Source organism: Misgurnus anguillicaudatus, chromosome 10 (assembly GCF_027580225.2).
Source record: "Misgurnus anguillicaudatus chromosome 10, ASM2758022v2, whole genome shotgun sequence".
Classification (NCBI taxonomy): domain Eukaryota; kingdom Metazoa; phylum Chordata; class Actinopteri; order Cypriniformes; family Cobitidae; genus Misgurnus; species Misgurnus anguillicaudatus.
In genome coordinates this window covers 35,521,445-35,540,247 of record NC_073346.2, presented here as the reverse complement: position 1 = coordinate 35,540,247, position 18,803 = coordinate 35,521,445, and the positions used below count along the sequence as shown (strand labels likewise).

The 18,803-nt window shown below is 35.5% G+C and overlaps 1 protein-coding gene across 3 annotated transcripts in view; it reads left to right on the top strand.

Annotated features, from left to right (window-relative positions):
- Positions 1 to 18,569, top strand: part of rgl2 (ral guanine nucleotide dissociation stimulator-like 2) — a 40,993-nt gene extending 22,424 nt beyond the window's left edge. For all 3 annotated transcript variants that reach the window (XM_073872504.1, XM_073872503.1, XM_073872505.1), the window contains 13 exons: positions 2,319 to 2,428; positions 2,596 to 2,811; positions 2,901 to 3,004; positions 5,164 to 5,248; positions 7,460 to 7,519; positions 7,680 to 7,766; positions 7,997 to 8,029; positions 8,121 to 8,242; positions 8,328 to 8,417; positions 13,604 to 13,697; positions 14,114 to 14,341; positions 14,653 to 14,767; positions 16,618 to 18,569. In XM_073872504.1, the coding sequence (XP_073728605.1) occupies positions 2,319 to 2,428; positions 2,596 to 2,811; positions 2,901 to 3,004; positions 5,164 to 5,248; positions 7,460 to 7,519; positions 7,680 to 7,766; positions 7,997 to 8,029; positions 8,121 to 8,242; positions 8,328 to 8,417; positions 13,604 to 13,697; positions 14,114 to 14,341; positions 14,653 to 14,767; positions 16,618 to 16,799 (1,526 nt within the window). In that variant the 3' untranslated portion in view covers positions 16,800 to 18,569. The remainder of the gene's footprint in view (positions 1 to 2,318; positions 2,429 to 2,595; positions 2,812 to 2,900; positions 3,005 to 5,163; positions 5,249 to 7,459; positions 7,520 to 7,679; positions 7,767 to 7,996; positions 8,030 to 8,120; positions 8,243 to 8,327; positions 8,418 to 13,603; positions 13,698 to 14,113; positions 14,342 to 14,652; positions 14,768 to 16,617) is intronic.
- The last annotated feature ends 234 nt before the right edge of the window (positions 18,570 to 18,803 follow it).

Genomic DNA, 18,803 nt, shown 5'->3' with positions numbered 1-18,803 from the left:
GCGGAGGCACAGAGCAGGAAGCAAAACCACCCTCTGCATTCATTATACGTCACTACCAAAAGTTCGTACACTACGCTGATACTGTCAGGGTCCTGCTTTTGAGTTATGTTTTGTATTTGTCTAAGTCATGATGGTAGGATTCTGGCAGTTCTATGTGGAGGTTCATGGCTTTGTGTATTGAGTCATGTGCCTCCGGTGTCTTGTCTCTTGTTCCCGCCCCCTCGTTCTCCTGCTTATTGTTATTAAAGTTTATTCCCATCACCTGTTCCGTCCTCGTTATCTTGTGTGGTTTTCTTATTTAATGTCATTGTTTCTTTAGCCCTGTGCAGTAGTGATGGGCAGTCCGGCTCTTTCCATTGATTCGGCTCTTTCGGCTCAAGCTCCGGCTCTAAATTTTAGTGATGGCAGTTCGGCTCTTTCCATAGATTCGGCTCTTTTCTTCTGGCTCGGCTCCCTTAGAAGAGCCGGCTCTTACAGTGCCACCCCTGCATGAGTCTGAAGATTCGGCTCTGCTCGTTCGCTACAAAGAATCAGCTCTTAGAGCGGCTCGCGAACGACCCATCACTACTGTGCAGGATCATTTTGTACCGTCATGTTAGTGCTGTTGTGTGGTTTAGTCTAGTGTTATAAATTGTGTCAAGTCAAGTAGTTTTACTGTCTTGGTCTTGTTGTGTTGCCTTGTTTGATGTTGTTTGCCCCCACGTGGGCATTTTGTTTCTTTTGTTATTAAAGTGTCTTTGTTTAAACCCCCCATCGTCTGCTCTTGGGTTCATCAGTCCGAGTTCCTGACAGATACCCTTTTCTGAATGCAGAGGAGTCTAAGATGGTGCCGTTAACCGAAAGCTAGTTAGTTTCTTTTGTGAAGTTTGAAGTATGGATATTTCTCTTACAAAATCACATCGATTACCCTCAGAAGGCCTTTATTTATCCCTAAGGAGCCATTTGGATTATTTTTGCATCGATTGATGCACATACTTTGGACTTGAAGGAGCTGGACCCTATATTCATTTGTTATAAAGATTGGAAGAGCTAGGACACTTTCAAAAATATCTGAATATGTTTTCATATGAAAAAGGATGAACATATATAACTCTAATGGCTTGAGGGTGAGTAAATCATGGGGTACACTGCAAAAAATGACTTTCTTAATTAGTATTTTTGTCTTGTTTTCAGTACAAATATCTAAAATTAAGATAACTGACCTAAGAAAATAAGTCTAGTTTTTAGACAAAAAATATACAATTTAAAGACACTGCAAAAAATGATTTTCAAGAAAAAAAAGATCTAGTTTTTTGTCTTGTTTTCAGTAAAAATATCTACAAATTTTTAAATTAAGATGCTTTTTCTTGATGAGCAAAACAACCCAAGAAAATAAGTCTAGTTTTTAGACCAAAAATATAAAATTTAAGTGATTTTGTGCATAAGACAAGCAAAAAAAAAAATCTGCCAATGGGGTAAGCAAATTTTTCTAGAATTTAGTATTTAAGAAAAATGTTTAAGATTTTTTTGGTTATTCCATTGGCAGATTTTTTTGCTTGTTTTATGCACAAAATCACTTACATTTGAAATTTGATATTTTTGGTCTAAAAACTAGACTTATTTTTTGGGGTCGTTCTGCTTAATATAAGAATTTTTAGATATTTTTACTGAAAACAAGACAAAAATACTAATAATTTTTTTTCTTAAAAATCATTTTTTTCTTAAACACTTCAAGAAAATTCTAGAAAAATTCTAGATGAATTTGATTGACACTATTGTTTATTTGTAAAACTATTGTTTATTTGTACTTATTTTGGTACATATCCCATTGGAATCCAATCACATTTATATTGTGTGAACGGGCAAAAAGCACATAAAATCAGTTTTTTCTTATCCAGTTCAGTCTACATCCAAAGGTGGTTTGAAAGCCTTTTAAGGAAATCAAAGTCAGTCTGACCTCTCTGATCACATTTGTGTAGCTTTTCGGTTACCTTGTGCTTTCGAGTCACGTAAACGCGTCTGACGTTGAGGCAGATTGTCGTACCAGCGCAAGGTTATTGCAATAGAAACGTCAGAACGCTACAGGACGCACAGATAGGATCTAAACAGTTGTCAAACACAATATGGACAGTGAGTCTGTCAAATTGGATATGCACTAAAATCGGATTTGGACTGACAGTATAAAAAAGGTCTTAGTTTGTGTTAGTTATGTAGGTGACTAACCTACCTGGCAGTTATGTAAGATAGACTGGTGACCATCACTTGCATAGTTGGTGGATAATTTCAAAGTAAAGAATTTACAATATCATTCATTGTTATATATTTATCTCCTACAGATCCTTCAAAAGGTGTGACGTCCCCTTCTCCCGATCCCTCAGACTTTGATGCCACCAGCATTCTGGGGTTTCCATCCAGTGTGATCGCAGAACAGCTGACCAGAATCGAGACGGTAAGATAATAAATAAAAACAAATAAAGCATGCTTTGAGGGAGAATTCACATTTAAAAGAAATCCCTTTGCTTTGAGAACCACTGGAATACAAGTGGGTTCATTGTACATTTTGATGCCTGTTGCTAACGTTCTTAAATATAATGTTTGCACTTTTATTTTCTCAAGGATCTGTTTCTTAAGTTGGTGCCGCATCACTGTCTCGGTTCCTTGTGGTCCCAAAGAGATAAGAAGGGGAGGGAAGGAGCGTGTTGGTCCGTCAGAGCCACCATCAAGCAGTTTAATCGTTTGACTAACGCCGTCACAGCCTCGTGTTTGTGGAACACAGCTCTGAAGAGCCAACAGAGAGCAAGACTTCTAGAGAAATGGATCAGTGTTGCAGAGGTCAAAAGAGTTTACACTTAACAGACACAGGCCATGTCATGAGCCAAAATAAATGACTTACGGCAGACTGTGGTTTGTCTCACAAACAGGCCTGCAGAAGCCGCAAAAACTTCTCCTCGCTGTATGCTATTCTGTCAGCCCTGCAGAGTAACCCGATCCACAGACTGAGGAAGACATGGCAGGAGACAGACAGGTATGTTTACTTTGGAAACCTGCTTTTGAATGCATTATCGGAAATATTTGGTGTTTGTTGCATCTTAACAATGCAGTGTGTGTCATTACTGGGGCATTAGCAATAACCAATGGAGTTGCAAAAATACTGATTTTTAAATAGGTTTCCTGTATTACGTTAGCTCAGTGGTAGAACATTGTGTTAGCAATGCAAAAGGTCATGAGTTTAAACCCAGGAAACACACATGCTGATAAAAATGTATATCACTGTAAGTCGCTTGGGGTAAAGGTGTCTGCCAAATGCATACATTTATTAGCATGGCTAACACCAGACCAGTGTCATAGAGAATAAGACGTGGTCTGGGAACCACATGCTCATTTTCTCGTATTTGAGGCGTGGTTTACGAATGCCCAGAGCCGTTTATTGGGAACGTCTATCAAATGCATCTGTACGTAGCTCATAGTCAATCGTTTCAATGATACCAAATGACGTATGTAGAGCGACATAAATTCAAACGTAAACAACTTTTATCGGTATGTGTGCACACAGCTGAAAGCTATGCAACTAAACCATTACCATTTATAAGTAAATTGTACTTCGTCAACGACGATGCCTAGCAGGTTAGTCCCATAAAACTCCGTTGCTATCATGTCTTGCCATATCCAAACATCGTTGTTGGATATGAAATTGTTTAACGGCAAAAGTTGCTCTTTTTTGTAAATAAACTTGAGTTCAAAACTACTTAGAACACTATCTAAGGCTGCATTGAAAAGTAACTTTGCGTCTGCTGCCGTGTTGGATATACAAAACTGCTTGGTGTGTCGCATAGACGTTGTCATTGTCTTGCTGCCCCCTCCCCGTTCTGTGATTGGTCCCCTATTTCAGGGGCAAAATAGGTCCATAGTTTCCATGCTAGGCTTGCAGCATGAATAAATTTGCGCGCAAGGCAGCATGGGAAAACCCAGGCTACTGTATACATGTATATGTTTCCCAAAAACAACCCTGTCTTCCATTGTTCGGACAACCAGATGGTCCTGCTTCCAATGCAAATCAATGAATGAGCCAGTGTTGTGTTGTAACATATACAGTAACAGTGAAAAGATGCTTTAAACCCTCCTAAACAAACCCCATAGACTTCTATTTCTAAACACGTTTTTGTTAGTTTGCAGTAACATAAATAAAATGATTTCACCATTGAATAAATTCAATTGACATTGCGAATAAAAAATACGGCGAATATAAACACGTTAATTTTGCGAAAAATGCATGTATTGCAAAAAGTGTTTAGGCTCGCATGAGGGTTTTTTTCAGTCAATTTGGAAAAGGTGTATTTCACGAAACTTCAATAGGCTTCATGCCCAGCTGCACCACATCCTGAACTTCAGCCCGCCCCCCGCTTCCTCCTGTCTGCCACCAGTGTACAAACTGACCAATCCAGGTGTGCCCGACCTCAGTAGTCACATCAACAATAATCAGACACACCTGGATTAATCAGTTTGTCCAAAAATGGCAGACAGGAAACAAGGAGCTGGCTGAAGTTCAGGAAGTAGTGCAGCTGGGCATGAAGCCTATTGAAACAGTTTATTCGCATTTTCAGGTCACCTGATCAAATAATTATTATTTAAAGATGACTGTATTTACTAAATCCTCCCAGAAACACCTCAATATGTTGATAACACTCCTACATCTCTTTTGATTAAAAATAATGTATTATTACTTAAAGAAACACGTTTGCCGTTAATAAGAGCTTTCCTTTGCAAATAATGTTTGGATAATACTCCTATGTCTCCTTCGGTTAAAAATAATGCCTAGTGCGGTGGATGTGTTATTAATAAACCTACCAACATCAGTCGTGATGTTTAGAATGACTTATCGTAAAAAGAAAACTACGTTTCAGTCACATATCATCAATAAACGGTCTTTTGTCAAGATTTAGAAAATAACACTAGGTTTGCGCAAATTTGCTATGGAAATGCAGCTAATGACAAAGTAAAAAAGAAAAAGACAGATTGAGAATAAATAATGAATAAACTCTGGACAGCAATAGTTCTGGTCACAATTATATATAATTTTCCTTCAACTGGATACATCTAAATTCAGTAATGTAGCCTACATTTTACGGTCATACATTTGTGGTCGTTGTTGAACACAGAACTGAGAAAATAACTTTGTGCCGACAGAGAAGCCGTGAAGAGATACGAAGAACTTTCTAACATCTTTTCGGAGAAGGACAACTACTCCCAGAGCCGTGAACTGTTGAAAGAGGTCAGTCACGCTACAGAACAAAACGGCCAAAAAAAACAGCCATTTTTTTTAAATCAGATATGCATTGATGGAAAAATACCAATCAATGTTCAATGTGAAATTCTGATTGGATGCACAGCATCAGTTTAGCCTGGCCCAAACTTTACTCCAAACAATGGGACATATATATATGAAGAGTTTGGTTCCAAAACGCAATAAATCCATTTTGACAAATTTTGGTAAAAACGTGTTTTCTATACCAAGAAAGTGACAAGATGAAAACAACTATTTTCTGTTACAAACTTTCACATAGCATCTTTAGGTTATAAAAACATAAAAAATTCAAATCCATAAGTTGATTTTCAAAGATTTATTATAAAAACGGATTATTTTTTCTACAAAATGCAATAAATCCATGACAAGTTTTTATTCAAAATACTATAAATCTATTGAATCAATAGCCTATATAAATGTGCATTCATCTTTGCCATGTTCTATTCATTTAGTTGACTAGTTGTACACACTAATTAAAAATATAAACATTAATGTCATTAATCAAAACACTTACTTTGTCATATTAAAAACACTGTCATTGCGGTTACGACGTCGCTTAACGTCTTTCACAGCGATCAGCTGTAAAATGTTTTTGGTCCTGCTCGATTTTCGTTGACTTTGAGTAAAATTATGTAAAGTTTTTCATAAGATCCTCTGGGGTCAATGTGTTAGCATGAGAAGCTTGATGCTGTCGGGAGAACAAGCACCCGTCTCCCGAGTGCCTCTCAGGGAAAATATTAGATGCTGATGGCTTACGTTTCTTTCCCATCACATAAAACCATCACAGGGTTAGCGATGCAATTAAAGTATTATTTTGTTTTGTTTATTGATCACGAAGTACAAAGTAGATGAGGAAAACTAGGACTACGTGTACTCAGCGCGTCCGCCATTGTTTGTTTACATTGCGTGACTGGTGGGCTGTAATATCAGAAATGGATTTATTGCTTTCTGTAAAAAAGGAGGAGTGGCGTTTATCACATTTTGGGAAAAAAGGGAGAAAAGATGACAGAATAACACGGCGGATATTGGATTTTGCGTAAAATTAAAGGTAAAGGTAACAATAAAGGATTTGCAAAAAAAAAAGTTTAAAACAGTTCACCAATTTGTGGCTTCCTTAAAAGCAAATTTTGCATGTGCCATTAGATATTAGAAACCATGGGGTTGTTTGAAAACTGCTGACATCTAGTGGAAAATTGTGTGTTACTGTCTTCACTGTCAACACTGCAAAAAATACCTTCTTACTTAGTATTTTTGTCTTATTTTCAGTACAAATATCAAAAAATTATTAAACTAAGATGCTTTTTTAATGCGCAAAAAGACATAAGAAAATAATGTTAGTTAAACAAAAAATATTAAATTTAAGTAAATTTGTGCTTGAAACAAGCAAATAAATCTGCTAAATGGGTAAAAAAAATCTTGAATTTTTTTCTTAAAATTTAAAAACAAGAAAAATGTTATTACCCCATTGGCAGATATTTTTTACTTGTTTTGAGCACAAATTCATTTAAATTTGATATTTATTTGTCTAAAAACTAGACTTGTTTTCTTGGGTTATTTTGCTCAACAAGAAAATGCATCTTGATTTAAAGGGGACAAATCATGAAAATCAGACGCTTCCTATTTGTAAGTGCCATAATTGGGTCCCAGTGCTTCTATCAACCTAGAAAATGTAAAAAAATTGCAAAAAGATGATTTTCAAGAAAAAAATTCTTAGTATTTTTGTCTTGTTTTCAGTAAAAAATATCTAAAAATTCTTAAATTAAGATGCTTTTCTTGATGGGCAAAATGACCCAAGAAAATAAGTCTAGTTTTTAATTTTAAGTGATTTTGTGCATAAAACAAGCAAAAAAATATGCCAATGGGGTAATTAGGGGGTATTTAGTGTTTAAGAAAAACTTTTTGCGTACCCCATTGGCAGATTTTTTTTTGCTTGTGTTATGCACAAAATCACTTAAATTTTATATTTTTGGTCTAAAAACCAGACTTATATTCTATAACCAATTAGTTTAGCCAATGTAATGTAATGTAGTTCACACACAGTAGAAGGCAGGAGTCATGTGGAATTTATTGGATTATGAAATATAACATTACACATTACATACCAGAATTAAGCCAAATGGTTGTAAAGGGAACCCCTGAAAAATATGAGATGTTAATAAAAAACCCTTTTTTTTCCAGGAAGGAACTTCCAAATTTGTTAATGTTGACACTAAAACCAACAACAGAAGATTTACAGGGGTAAGCATCTTCATATCTAATGCAAACAATGTTTTTATTTACTGTAATATTACCATACGTCAGTAAGACTGTCATAGTGCAATGCAATAATAATAATTTTAACATATCTAAACCAAAATAATATCATTTGTTAGTGTAAAATGTTGTATTTCTGTTGTAGTCCTGTGCTCAGGGCACTGTGCCATACCTGGGCATCTTCCTCCGAGACCTCACCATGCTGGACACTGCAGTCAAAGACCGACTAGAGGTGATGTACAATGTACTTCACATCTAATGCAAAAACTTAGCATAATACAACTCTGGGCTGCAGAAAATAAAATGTGTCAGCATATATCATGTCGCACCACATCAAGCTGTAAGGTATAAAAATAGCAGTGGTTTCACAAGGCTTTGACAGAGTAAAAATGTGCCAAAATGACAAAGTAAAACTTAATTGAACTGTATATGAAAAACTTCTTCAATTTACTTTTATTACAGAATGGCTTTATTAACTTTGACAAAAGGCGGCGGGTGAGTTTACGATTGTTGTAATTTTATTACACTGCTTTGTTAAAAAATGTTTTCAATTTAAAAGTATAAACATCACATTTTCTGGATTCAGGAGTTTGAGGTTATCGCTCAAATCCGCCTTCTTCAGTCCTCGTGTAAAAACAGCATTTTCAGAACGGATGAGACGTTTGTTTACTGGTATCACAGCGTACCCCCTCTGGACGAAGAGGAAAGGTCAGCAACGCTTACATGATTTTATACTAATTGTCTCAGATATTTATTGTTTGGTATGATTAATTGCCTCCGTGATTTTCAATAGCTACAAGCTGTCCAATCACATCGAAGCTCCAAGCGAGCCGAGTCCCGGGCGTGGTCTGAACCCTACAGTGATCGTCACACAATGTCCAGAGTAAGAATGTACTTTCACTAAACAACAACCTTATAGTAACAACATGAATACCTCACATTAGACATATGTACAAGTGCCCTCGTTTTGTAAGCTTAAAATCAAAAGTTTTTCAAAATTGAACTAAAAATTTTTTTCTCACAATTGGCTTTTCGCATAAAACTCATGGATATCTACGGAGCCCCTAAGGTGACATTGGAGTAAAATAAATCTGAAGTTTAGTTTCATGTGCTCACGTGAAACCTTCATGTGCAGAATTTTTTAAAAGTTTAGTTTTGCGTGCTCACGTGAAACTTTTGCGTGCGCACATGAAACTATCGAGTTTAGTTTCGTGTGGGCACGTGATAGTTTCACGTGTGCACGCAAAACTAAACTTTATTTAATTATTGCTCCATGTCCCCTTAGGGGCTCCGTAGATATCTAATCTAGTGTGCTACAAAATGCTGACGAAATTCGCACGTAGAAGATTTTAACATTAAAAACTTCCAGTGTTATGCTTTGTACACACCAAAAGTGAAGCATTGCCTTCCTCGCTCTACATTACTTGTAGGATATTATAACTTCGCATCATGCAAATTTTCTGCTTAAGTTAAATATTTTAAACTTTCCCGGAAGACACATCATGTTTTCGCACCAATCGCGCCACCCAATTCGCCTCATTTGCATCACCTTGCGCAAATACACGTCTATTCGCGTCTTTGCATTGACTTTCTATGTAATCTACTTGAGCAATAAATTCGCTTCTGGTGTGTACACAGCATTACACTTCAGTTAACTCTTTCCCCGCCATTGACAAGTTATCTTGTCAATTAAGAGAAAACACTTCCCTGCCAATGACGAGTTTTTATAACAATTCATATTTTCGCTTTTGTCCACGGGTGGCGCTCTTGCCCACCTTGTAACACACTGAAGCTTCCACTGATCCAGGAACAGTAATAACTTTGTCTATGTTTTGATCATCACTCTGAATCTGATCTCTAACAAAAGTCCTTTACAGAAGTGCAATAATCTCAGCTTTTTGCTTAAACTTTAGCATTTTTGAAGAAACATATTTGAGAGTTGATAAAAAGAGAACAAATGTAGATAGGATGAAATGTTTTTCTTTTTTTTTTTGAAAGCATATCTTTCTTTTGATATATTTAAAGAAGAACATTTTCTGGAAGGCATTAAACTTTTGTGAAAATAATATAAAAAAATGCTGGCGCTGACTGGCAATTTTTTTAACTCATTCCACGCCAGCCTTTTTTTTTTAAAAAAGAGATGATTTTCACAAAATGCTTTTCAGGAAAATTTTCTTCATACAATATAAACATACAATATATCAAATGAAAGAACAGTCCATTTGCTTTCAAAAAACAAACAAAATGGAAAAAAAACTTTCATCCTATCTTAATTTGTTCTTTTTTATAACCTCTCAAAAATGGGTAGATTTCTTCAAAAATAGCACATTTTGAGCCAAGGGCTGAGATGGTTTCCTTTTTGTGGGGGACTTTTGTTGGAGATCAGATCCAGAGTGATGATCAAAACACACACTGAGTTTACAATGTTGTTGAATTAGTTAATGCTTCAGTTTTTTACAAACTGGGTAAAAACGTCACCTAGTGGACAGTAGCGGAACCATAGATTACAGCAAAAACTCGTCAGGGAAGCGTCATTGGCAGGGAAACTCATCAATAGTTAAAGGGATAGTTCACCCAAAAATGAAAATAATGTCATCAATGAGTCACCCTCATGTCATTCCGAACTCGCAAGACCCCCGTTTCGTAACACAGTTTAAGATGTTCTATACTCAGTCCGAGAGCTTGCCGACCCCCCACCGAAAATCCACATAGGGTACACTGTTCATGCCCAGAAAGGTAACAAAAACACAATCAAAGTAGTCCATGTGACATCAGTGGGTCAGTTAGAATGTGTTGAAGCATCGAAAATACAGTTTGGTAAAAAAAGACTTTATTCGGCATTGCCTTTTCTTCTGCGTCTGTTGTGGGGCGCATGCGCGAGAGTGAAGTCACGTGGCTGCAGTGACACAGATGACGTGTTATCTGGTGCGCCCCTGCTGTTTTTTTTTGTGTGCCTGGGCTTCGTTTACAGTCTGAGTGAGAAGCTCGCTGTTAGTTTGAAAAAAAACCTTCGCAAACATGTCGGAGGATAGCACGTCATCCGCGTCAGTCCAGTCGCGTGGCTTTGGTCTCGCGCATGCGCTTCACAACAGACACAGAAGAGAACACAATGCTGAATAAAGTCGTAATTATTGTTAATTTTTGACCAAAATGTATTTTCGATGCTTCAACACATTCTAACTGACCCACTGATGTCACATGGACTACTTTGATGATGTTTTTATTACCTTTCTGGACATGGACTGTAAACCGTATGTAGATTTTCAATGAAGGGTCAACAAGCTCTCTGACTAAATATAAAACTTCTTAAACTGTGTTCTGAAGATGAACGAAGGTCTTAAGAGTTTGGAACAACATGAGGGTGAGTCATTAATGACATTATTTTCATTTATGGGTGAACGATCCCTTTAATACGGATCAATGATTTTTATGACATCACTCTGAACTTCCGCTTTTATCAAATAAAGGTGGCGTAAACGAAACAGGAAGGGGCAACAGTTTCAGTTGTCAAACATTGCACAAAGCTACACATTTCAGTGGGTCTTTAAGCTTTGTTACTATTTTTAAATGTAGGTATACTGTGAATGAGTGGTTCTCAACTTTTGACCCCTTTATATTGTTCAGTGCCCGGTGCAAACATTTTTTTATTTACATTGTCATCAGTTTCCCTGCAGGCTGTACATAAGAAATCGTAATAACCTTTTTTTAAACCACTAGCGTAGCCAGGATTCACAATGTGGGTGGGCCCAGAGAAAATCAGGTGGGCCTTGACCCAAAATGCATCTGTTATCAAAATATACAAACCCACAACTACACCAGCTTCATTATATCACCGTTTATTAAGAACAAAAGCCTGTATGGGCCCTATTTTAACAATCTAAGCGCAATGTGCAATAAACCAATAAGAGTCTCATCTCCTTTAAAAGCCAGTTGGTGGCGCCATCCCGATTCCATATTTTGGCAGAATTTGTAAACTAAAAAACTAAGCGGAGGAAGAAGACCACCAGTTTAAGATTGATATAAAAAAATTTAGTTGTTTGTATTTGTAATGAAATTGTTAGTTTTTGGTATTAAAACCTTTAAAAGTCGTTTTCTTTCAGTCATGGAAGTAAAAATAGCAGGCTTTTAATTGTTGTAAATGTATTGATAGCCCAGATGATCAGTCTTATCTCAAAGAATATTTTACAAATATGCAAGAAAAGCTTTGTACTTTTCAAATACCAACAAATTAGGCTTATATTTAAAGTATTTTTAGAGTTTCGTTGCAAAAATACATAATTCCGCTTTTTTCCAGCAATCGTTTTTTGGTTGTGCATTCCAATAAATATCAATTCAACTGCAGTTGGTTTATTTTGATTTAAACCTTCATAACTTAAAAAATACAGCTAAGTAGCATTATAAAACAAAATAATAACCTGATAACATAATAATAATTTGACAAAAATGTTTAAAATGTAGTTATATTGTTTTGCAACGAAATTCTTCATTTAAACTTTTTAAAGTCGTTTTCTTTCAGTCATGGAAGTAAAAATAGCAGGCTTTTAATTGTTGTAAATGTATGGAGAGCATGATCGGGTTAATCTCAAAAAATACTTTAAAATACTTTAAAAATAGTTTATTTGTAACGAACAGGAGATCAATAATTTACAAACGTGCCGTTTCAGCACTAGAACAGCGCCGGGTGTTTTGAAATTTAAGCATAACATAAAAACGGTTCTCATCTCATCATATTCACAGGTACAAAGTCATCATATATAATAAATATGTGGGGTAGCATTACATTTTTTTTTAAATAAATGCAATATTTGCATTTGTTTAAAGCAAAACATTTAATTACTTACCAGGCTACAGGTGAAGCAGCTTTATACGCCTTCTAACGTCTCATACTCGGTCCTCATTAAGTCAAGACACTTAATAATAATGTTTTTAAACATTTTAACATTTTAATCCTTTGATTTTTTCATATTTTAAACGTTTGTGTGCTGCGGCGCATGATCCATGTGAAAAGCAAATGCGCGTTGTCGTCCCGTAGGCGCATATTACTAACGCGCTCATTAAATAACAAAAGCAATATTGCTCCATTGACTTAAGAGCACGTTTTAGTTGGTCAGTGACATAGTCTATTTTATTTGCTTCAAAATAGCAACTCACCAACAATGCGCCTGAACACAACTCGTTTTCAGACCAGAAGGCTCATGGGCGCAAAAGTGGGCGCAAATGTTATCGGCAAAGAGTTTTCTTTTTTTAGCTGCTGAATCAACACCTCATGTTCAGAATCCTCAACGGTAATGTTAAAGGGTGCACCATCAAGCTGTAATAAAGTCTTCTCACCGAAGGTCTTCGTGACCTTCATTCTAAGACAATGAAGCAGCGCAGCTCTCATTATTCCATACGTGTCAGCCTTAAACCGGGTGTTCATTTCTATGATCTGGGGTGTAGGAGGGGCGAGGAGGCTGTTCGAAATGCGCTACTTATTGCACTACTATTTACAAAATTAACTTATTCCTTATTATAATAGCAAACAAGAGTTTAATTTTTTTTATTTTATATATTAAGTATAGTGATAATTGCAACATAATTTACTCATTAGGATAACTAATAGGCTTTACTGGATAGGCAGGGGGGTGGGCCTAGCTGACAGGTGGGTGGGCCAGGCCCACCCATAGGCTCTATTTTGCTTAGTAAATCCTGGGGTCATTTTTTCTTTGTAACTATTCAAATGACTCTTATTTCCTGTTGACTATTCTAAAGATCAAGCTGGGTCATGATCTGCACACACAGGCGTTTCTTTCATGAGCTCTTAAGCTCCGTAATACCGGTTTCAGTTTAGTGAAATGAAGTTTTGAGCTTGTGCAGTTTCCTTTACAGTACTCTTCATTTGAATTTTCTAAAACTAAATTTCTGCTTATCGTCTGCACTTACTATTAATATGTGGACTTCAAAGCTACAGCTGATTTCACGGTAGCTTTGAAGCTTTGCATTTACACACCAGATTACTGTCTATTCAGAATGAATAGTGTAAAGAGCTGCTGCTTCACAGACTACATTTTTTGTGTGTTCATGTTGCAGTCAAATCTCTACGGTGGCAAATGCAGTTTTGAATCCTGATGGCATATTTGACCTCCCTTCTCCTGTCAATCACCTGCTCTCAAAGCTTTACAAGGTAGGGATGACTAAAAGGCATCATTTCGATTACATCACACGGCCTTTAAAAGTCTGATTTCTGCTGTTATTAGCAACTTATTTAAGGATCCATAGAGGATTTTTATACATATACGTATATACATTTTTTTATTTATAAGTTATATATAATTATAAATATTTAATATCTTTTTCTTAAAATTATACATGCATATGTATATATACATAACTATTATACACAGTACACGCACACATATATGATGTAAACAAAAACTTTTATTTTGCAAAATGGTTAGTCGCGATGCATAATTTATGACCAATATTTTAGCATGGAATTGTTCATCCAAACTTTTTACAAAAGAAAATAAATATTTATGCATTTTAAGGTCAACTATCCCTTAAAGTATATACCGTCATAATGATTCCTTAATATTTCAGCATGTGAAATCACCTTCTGTCTCCTGCCTGGATGTTGATTCGTCGCCATCATCCAATGAAGCCTCGCCCTCTGTAGTGACCACACCCCCTACAACTATCAAATCACATCGCCGGTCCGTCTCCTGTGGCAACACACCCACCAATAACAAACCAGAGGCGGGGCCTGATATGAGAATCGTCAAAATAAGAATGGATCTACATGATGGCAACTTGTACAGAAGCATTCTGGTAGTTAAATACATGGAAACATTTCTAAAATTAAATTTCATTTTAGCTATGAAACATTTCTAGAATTTATGACCCAGTCTGTGAAAACCCAGTAATGTACTGTTTTCTACATAAAATCATCCTACATAATGTAAAGAACCTATAACCCTAATATTTTTTATATTAACTGAGTGAGGTCATGTCAAAGATTGAAATCAAACTTTATATATAATACGATTATGAGACCTAAACCCGGATTTCACAGACAGGGTCACATTTATCTTAAAATATCTTTTTGTCCTAATGTATACTGTCTTATTGTGTTGCTTTAGGTGACTAGTAATGACAAAACCCCCACTGTCATTAGTTCTGCATTAGAAAAACACAACCAGAACGTTCAAGAGGCCTCCAAATGTGAGCTGATCCAACTACTACCAGAGGGGAAAGGTAATGTGACCATCTTACAGTCATGGCTGTAGCTAATGGGGTGGAAAATGGACTTTCTATGATTACACGGGCCAACAACAATTCAACCTCAATGTAGAATCCAGTACAATCAATTCAAGTATATTTTACATTACGATCCATAAACCGAGCTCTATGTGAAGTGGTATTAATATTTAATATAGAAATTCAATCCATAGTCCCCTCCAGCCTCTCAAAATGTAAAGTCTGATCCTCCGCTCTGTACTAAAATTAAACGGATGAGAGAAATTCACATGGCGTGAGAGTCATGTTGTCAGGAATGAAATGACCATCTGCTCACCAGAAAAGAAAGTTTTCATCATAAAGGCTGTAATGCATAACCTCATGATTATCTTACATAGCCATTTCAGTCATTGTTAGACTGAAATGCAACAGCTCAATGTCAAAACTGAGAATATACCTTAAATTTACTATGGCCATACACTGCAAAAAATTATTTTCAAGAAAAAAAATCTTTGTATTTTTGTCTTGTTTTCGGTAAAAATATCTAAAAATTCTTGGATTGAGTTGCTTTTTCTTGATGAGCAAAACGACCCAAGAAAATAGGTATAGTTTTTGGACAAAAAATATCAAATTTAAGGGATTTTGTGCATAAACAAAAAATCTTGAACATTTTTCTTAAACAATAAATTCAAGAAAAAGAAAAAAAAAATTAGCTTACCCCATTGGCAGATTTTTTGTTTGTTTTATGCACAAGGTCACTTACATTTGATATTTTTACTGAAAACAAGACAAAAATACTAAGAATTTTTTTCTTAAAAATCATTTTTTGCAGTGTATCTTCGTGATGAGCAAAATGACCTAAGAAAATAACTCTAGTTTTTCGACAAAACTATACAATTTAAGTGAATTTGTGCTATAAACAAGCAAAAAAATCTGCCAATGAGGTGAGAAAAAAAATCTTAAAAAGTTTACTTTTTTTCTTAAACACATAATTCAAGCTAAATTTTCTCACCCCATTGGCAGATATTTTTGCTTGTTTTAAGCACAAAATCACTTAAATTGCATAGTTGATTTAAGAATGTTTATATATTTATACCGAAAACAAGACAAGATACTAAGTAAGAAAGTCATTTTTTGAAGTGAACAAGATAAAAATACTACTTTTAATTACTAGTAATTTTTGCAGGGTATTTGGCCGAGATACAACTTTTTTCAAATCTGGAATAAAATATTGAGAAAATCATCTTTAAAGTTGTCCAAATGAAGTCCTTAGCAACACTATTACTAATGATAAATACATGTTTGATGTATTTACGGTAGGAAATTTACAAAATATCTTCATGATCATAGGCTGCCTAATGATTAGTCAAGACTATTCGTTTGCAGAATAAAAGTTTTTGTTTACATAATTGTTATACACAGTACATAAACAAATATTATGTATATATAAATACAAACACATCTATGTATATTTTAAGGAAAAAATTATATTGCTATAATAAATATTTAAATTTATATATGATATAAATTATATGTAAACATACAAATGTTAATACACATCATTAATACATTTCATTAAATATTTAATGCATAATTATTATACACATACACACACATTTAATATGTCGCGACTAATCGTTAGGCAGCTCTATTAATTTTGGCATAAAAATAAATAATTTTGACCCATACAGTGTATTGTTTGCTATTGCAACAAATATCCCCATGCTACTTATGACTGGTTTTGTGGTCCAGGGTTACAAATAAGAAAAAAAGCATTTATTTAAAACCCTGATTTAGATAACTAAAACGACAGTATATTTATTTTTTATACAGCGTAATAATACATTTGTTTTTATTTTTCATGACAGAATTGATAATACCACCCACAGCGAACGTCTTCTACGCCATGTCTTCAGCTAGCGTAGATTTCCTGTTAAGGAGGCGAGGAGGAAACACACCAACCGGGTCTCCCATTCTCGGCAGTGAAAACAACTCAACCTTCCCACGAATCAAAGCTAAGGGCAGAAGACTGGTCCGAACACTCTTTTAACATTAAGCCCAGATACTTTCTAAAGAAAAGACACGACAGATTTCATCTAAAGCTATGGTGATGTAACTGTAAAATTTACAGAAAGTTGTTTTCATGAGTTCTAATATCGGTGTATTTTGAGTGAAGCTTGGTTGAAATGGCTCCAAGATGTTATTTACAAGTAAATGTTGCACAATTTACACATTTCATAAAGTTTCGAGACAGCCGAGTGCCGTTTGCTGCCGTCAACATTTCCTGGACTTCCCTGACTACCTCTGAACAACCATTAGAGGGCACCTATTATGCAAAATCCACTTTTAAAAGGTGTTTGGACATAAATGCGTGTTTGCAACACAACCACCCTACAATAAAACATGTTTAAATCCCCATTAAATCAAAGCAGTCTCGGAAGACATGCTGTTTTGGTTATCTTGTTAATGTGACATCACATTGATAAAGTCCTGCATTACCATTCAACGAGTTGTACGCTGTCTGCCCTCATTCAATAGTGAGACACTATTGTCTCAGACTGTGTTTACAGGAATCAGATCTATTTTAATCGAAATTGCTCACTGTCTCTTTCGATAAGGAAGTGAATAGCCGTAGCTCATTTGCATTTAAAGGTATAGACACGAAAATAGAAAAATTTTGAACCTGCTATAATACATGATCTGTGGGGTATTTTGAGCTTAAACATCACAGACACATTCTGGACTGACCTGAGACTTATATTACATCTTGTAAAAATGGCCATAATAGGTGTCCTTTAAATACAACATTTTACTAGCAATAAACTAGCACCAGCTAAAGACCCTCACATAATTACATAAACACCTAAAGAAGGTACTTACGGCTGTCGAAACATTTCAAACACTGAGCTCTTCAATATTGTTTACTGTGATAGACATGTCAAAGTGGACAACTGCCCACCAACCTGAAGAAACGTTGCAAAAAAACCACTGCCGCTGGCTAATGTTTTCACCAAGTATGCAAAATGATGGTTGTTGTAATGCAAAGGCTCTGTTTCAAACCCTATTGAGTTGACTCGCTGTCTACTACCTACATACGTAGGCAGCTCTTTATTTTTAAACGTAATTATAAAAAATTGGGGTAAGAGTCCATTGTTCGTTATTTTTTATCAATACTTTTAGTATTGAATGAATCATATTTATTATCAGCATTTTTCTTATTTTGTCTTACACTTGGAATGTAAAATGTTTTTTACTGAGGTCATCACAATGAATTCTGGTATTGCTTTATCTTTAAAATAACACATGCCTTGTAATTTGGTTAAAAAGGCATCTTAAATAGCAGTATAATCTCATGCTGCCTGCTTAAGGAGCGTGATGATGCCTTGAAATACTCGCCTATGTTTTCAAACAGAGCTAGTATTGTGTTGTTAACTAAAATGACTCCTTTAAAAACAAAGCTGTGCCTGTTATATTATTATTTTTGTACCGATAATTGCAAAGACGTATGATAAGAAATGCGCAATTGCACATCCAAACTGTTACACTTGTTTGCACCCTAATGAACCTTGCACCTTTACTCGTGTGCTGTTGACGTCTCTGTGGGAACTGAGGCATCCGAGTACTCGACGCAAGGAAGAGGGCTGTTCTCCATTACATTTCAGTCTTTGTTTTTGGTCACTCATTTGTAAAGTGCCTTAATATCAGGTGCTTGTGTTCTGCGCATGTTGCGGCTTCAGTAATGTAACGTCAGATCTGTATACTGACGTGTTTGTGCACTACATACCTCCTATTCTTGAAATAAACTTTAATTTTGATACAACTGACAGCTTTCAGACCTGATTCATCTATTTAATCACTTTTTCAGTGAAATGATTTATACTGTAAGTTTAACATCTTCCAGTGTTGCAATATTTAACTGATTAACAGTATTGGGGGTAACGCATTACAAGTAGCGCGCATAACGTAATAATATTACTTTTTTGAAGTAACAAGTAAAGTAACGCATTACTTTATGAGTTGCTTTTTTAAAAAAGTATAAAAAAATATGTACTTC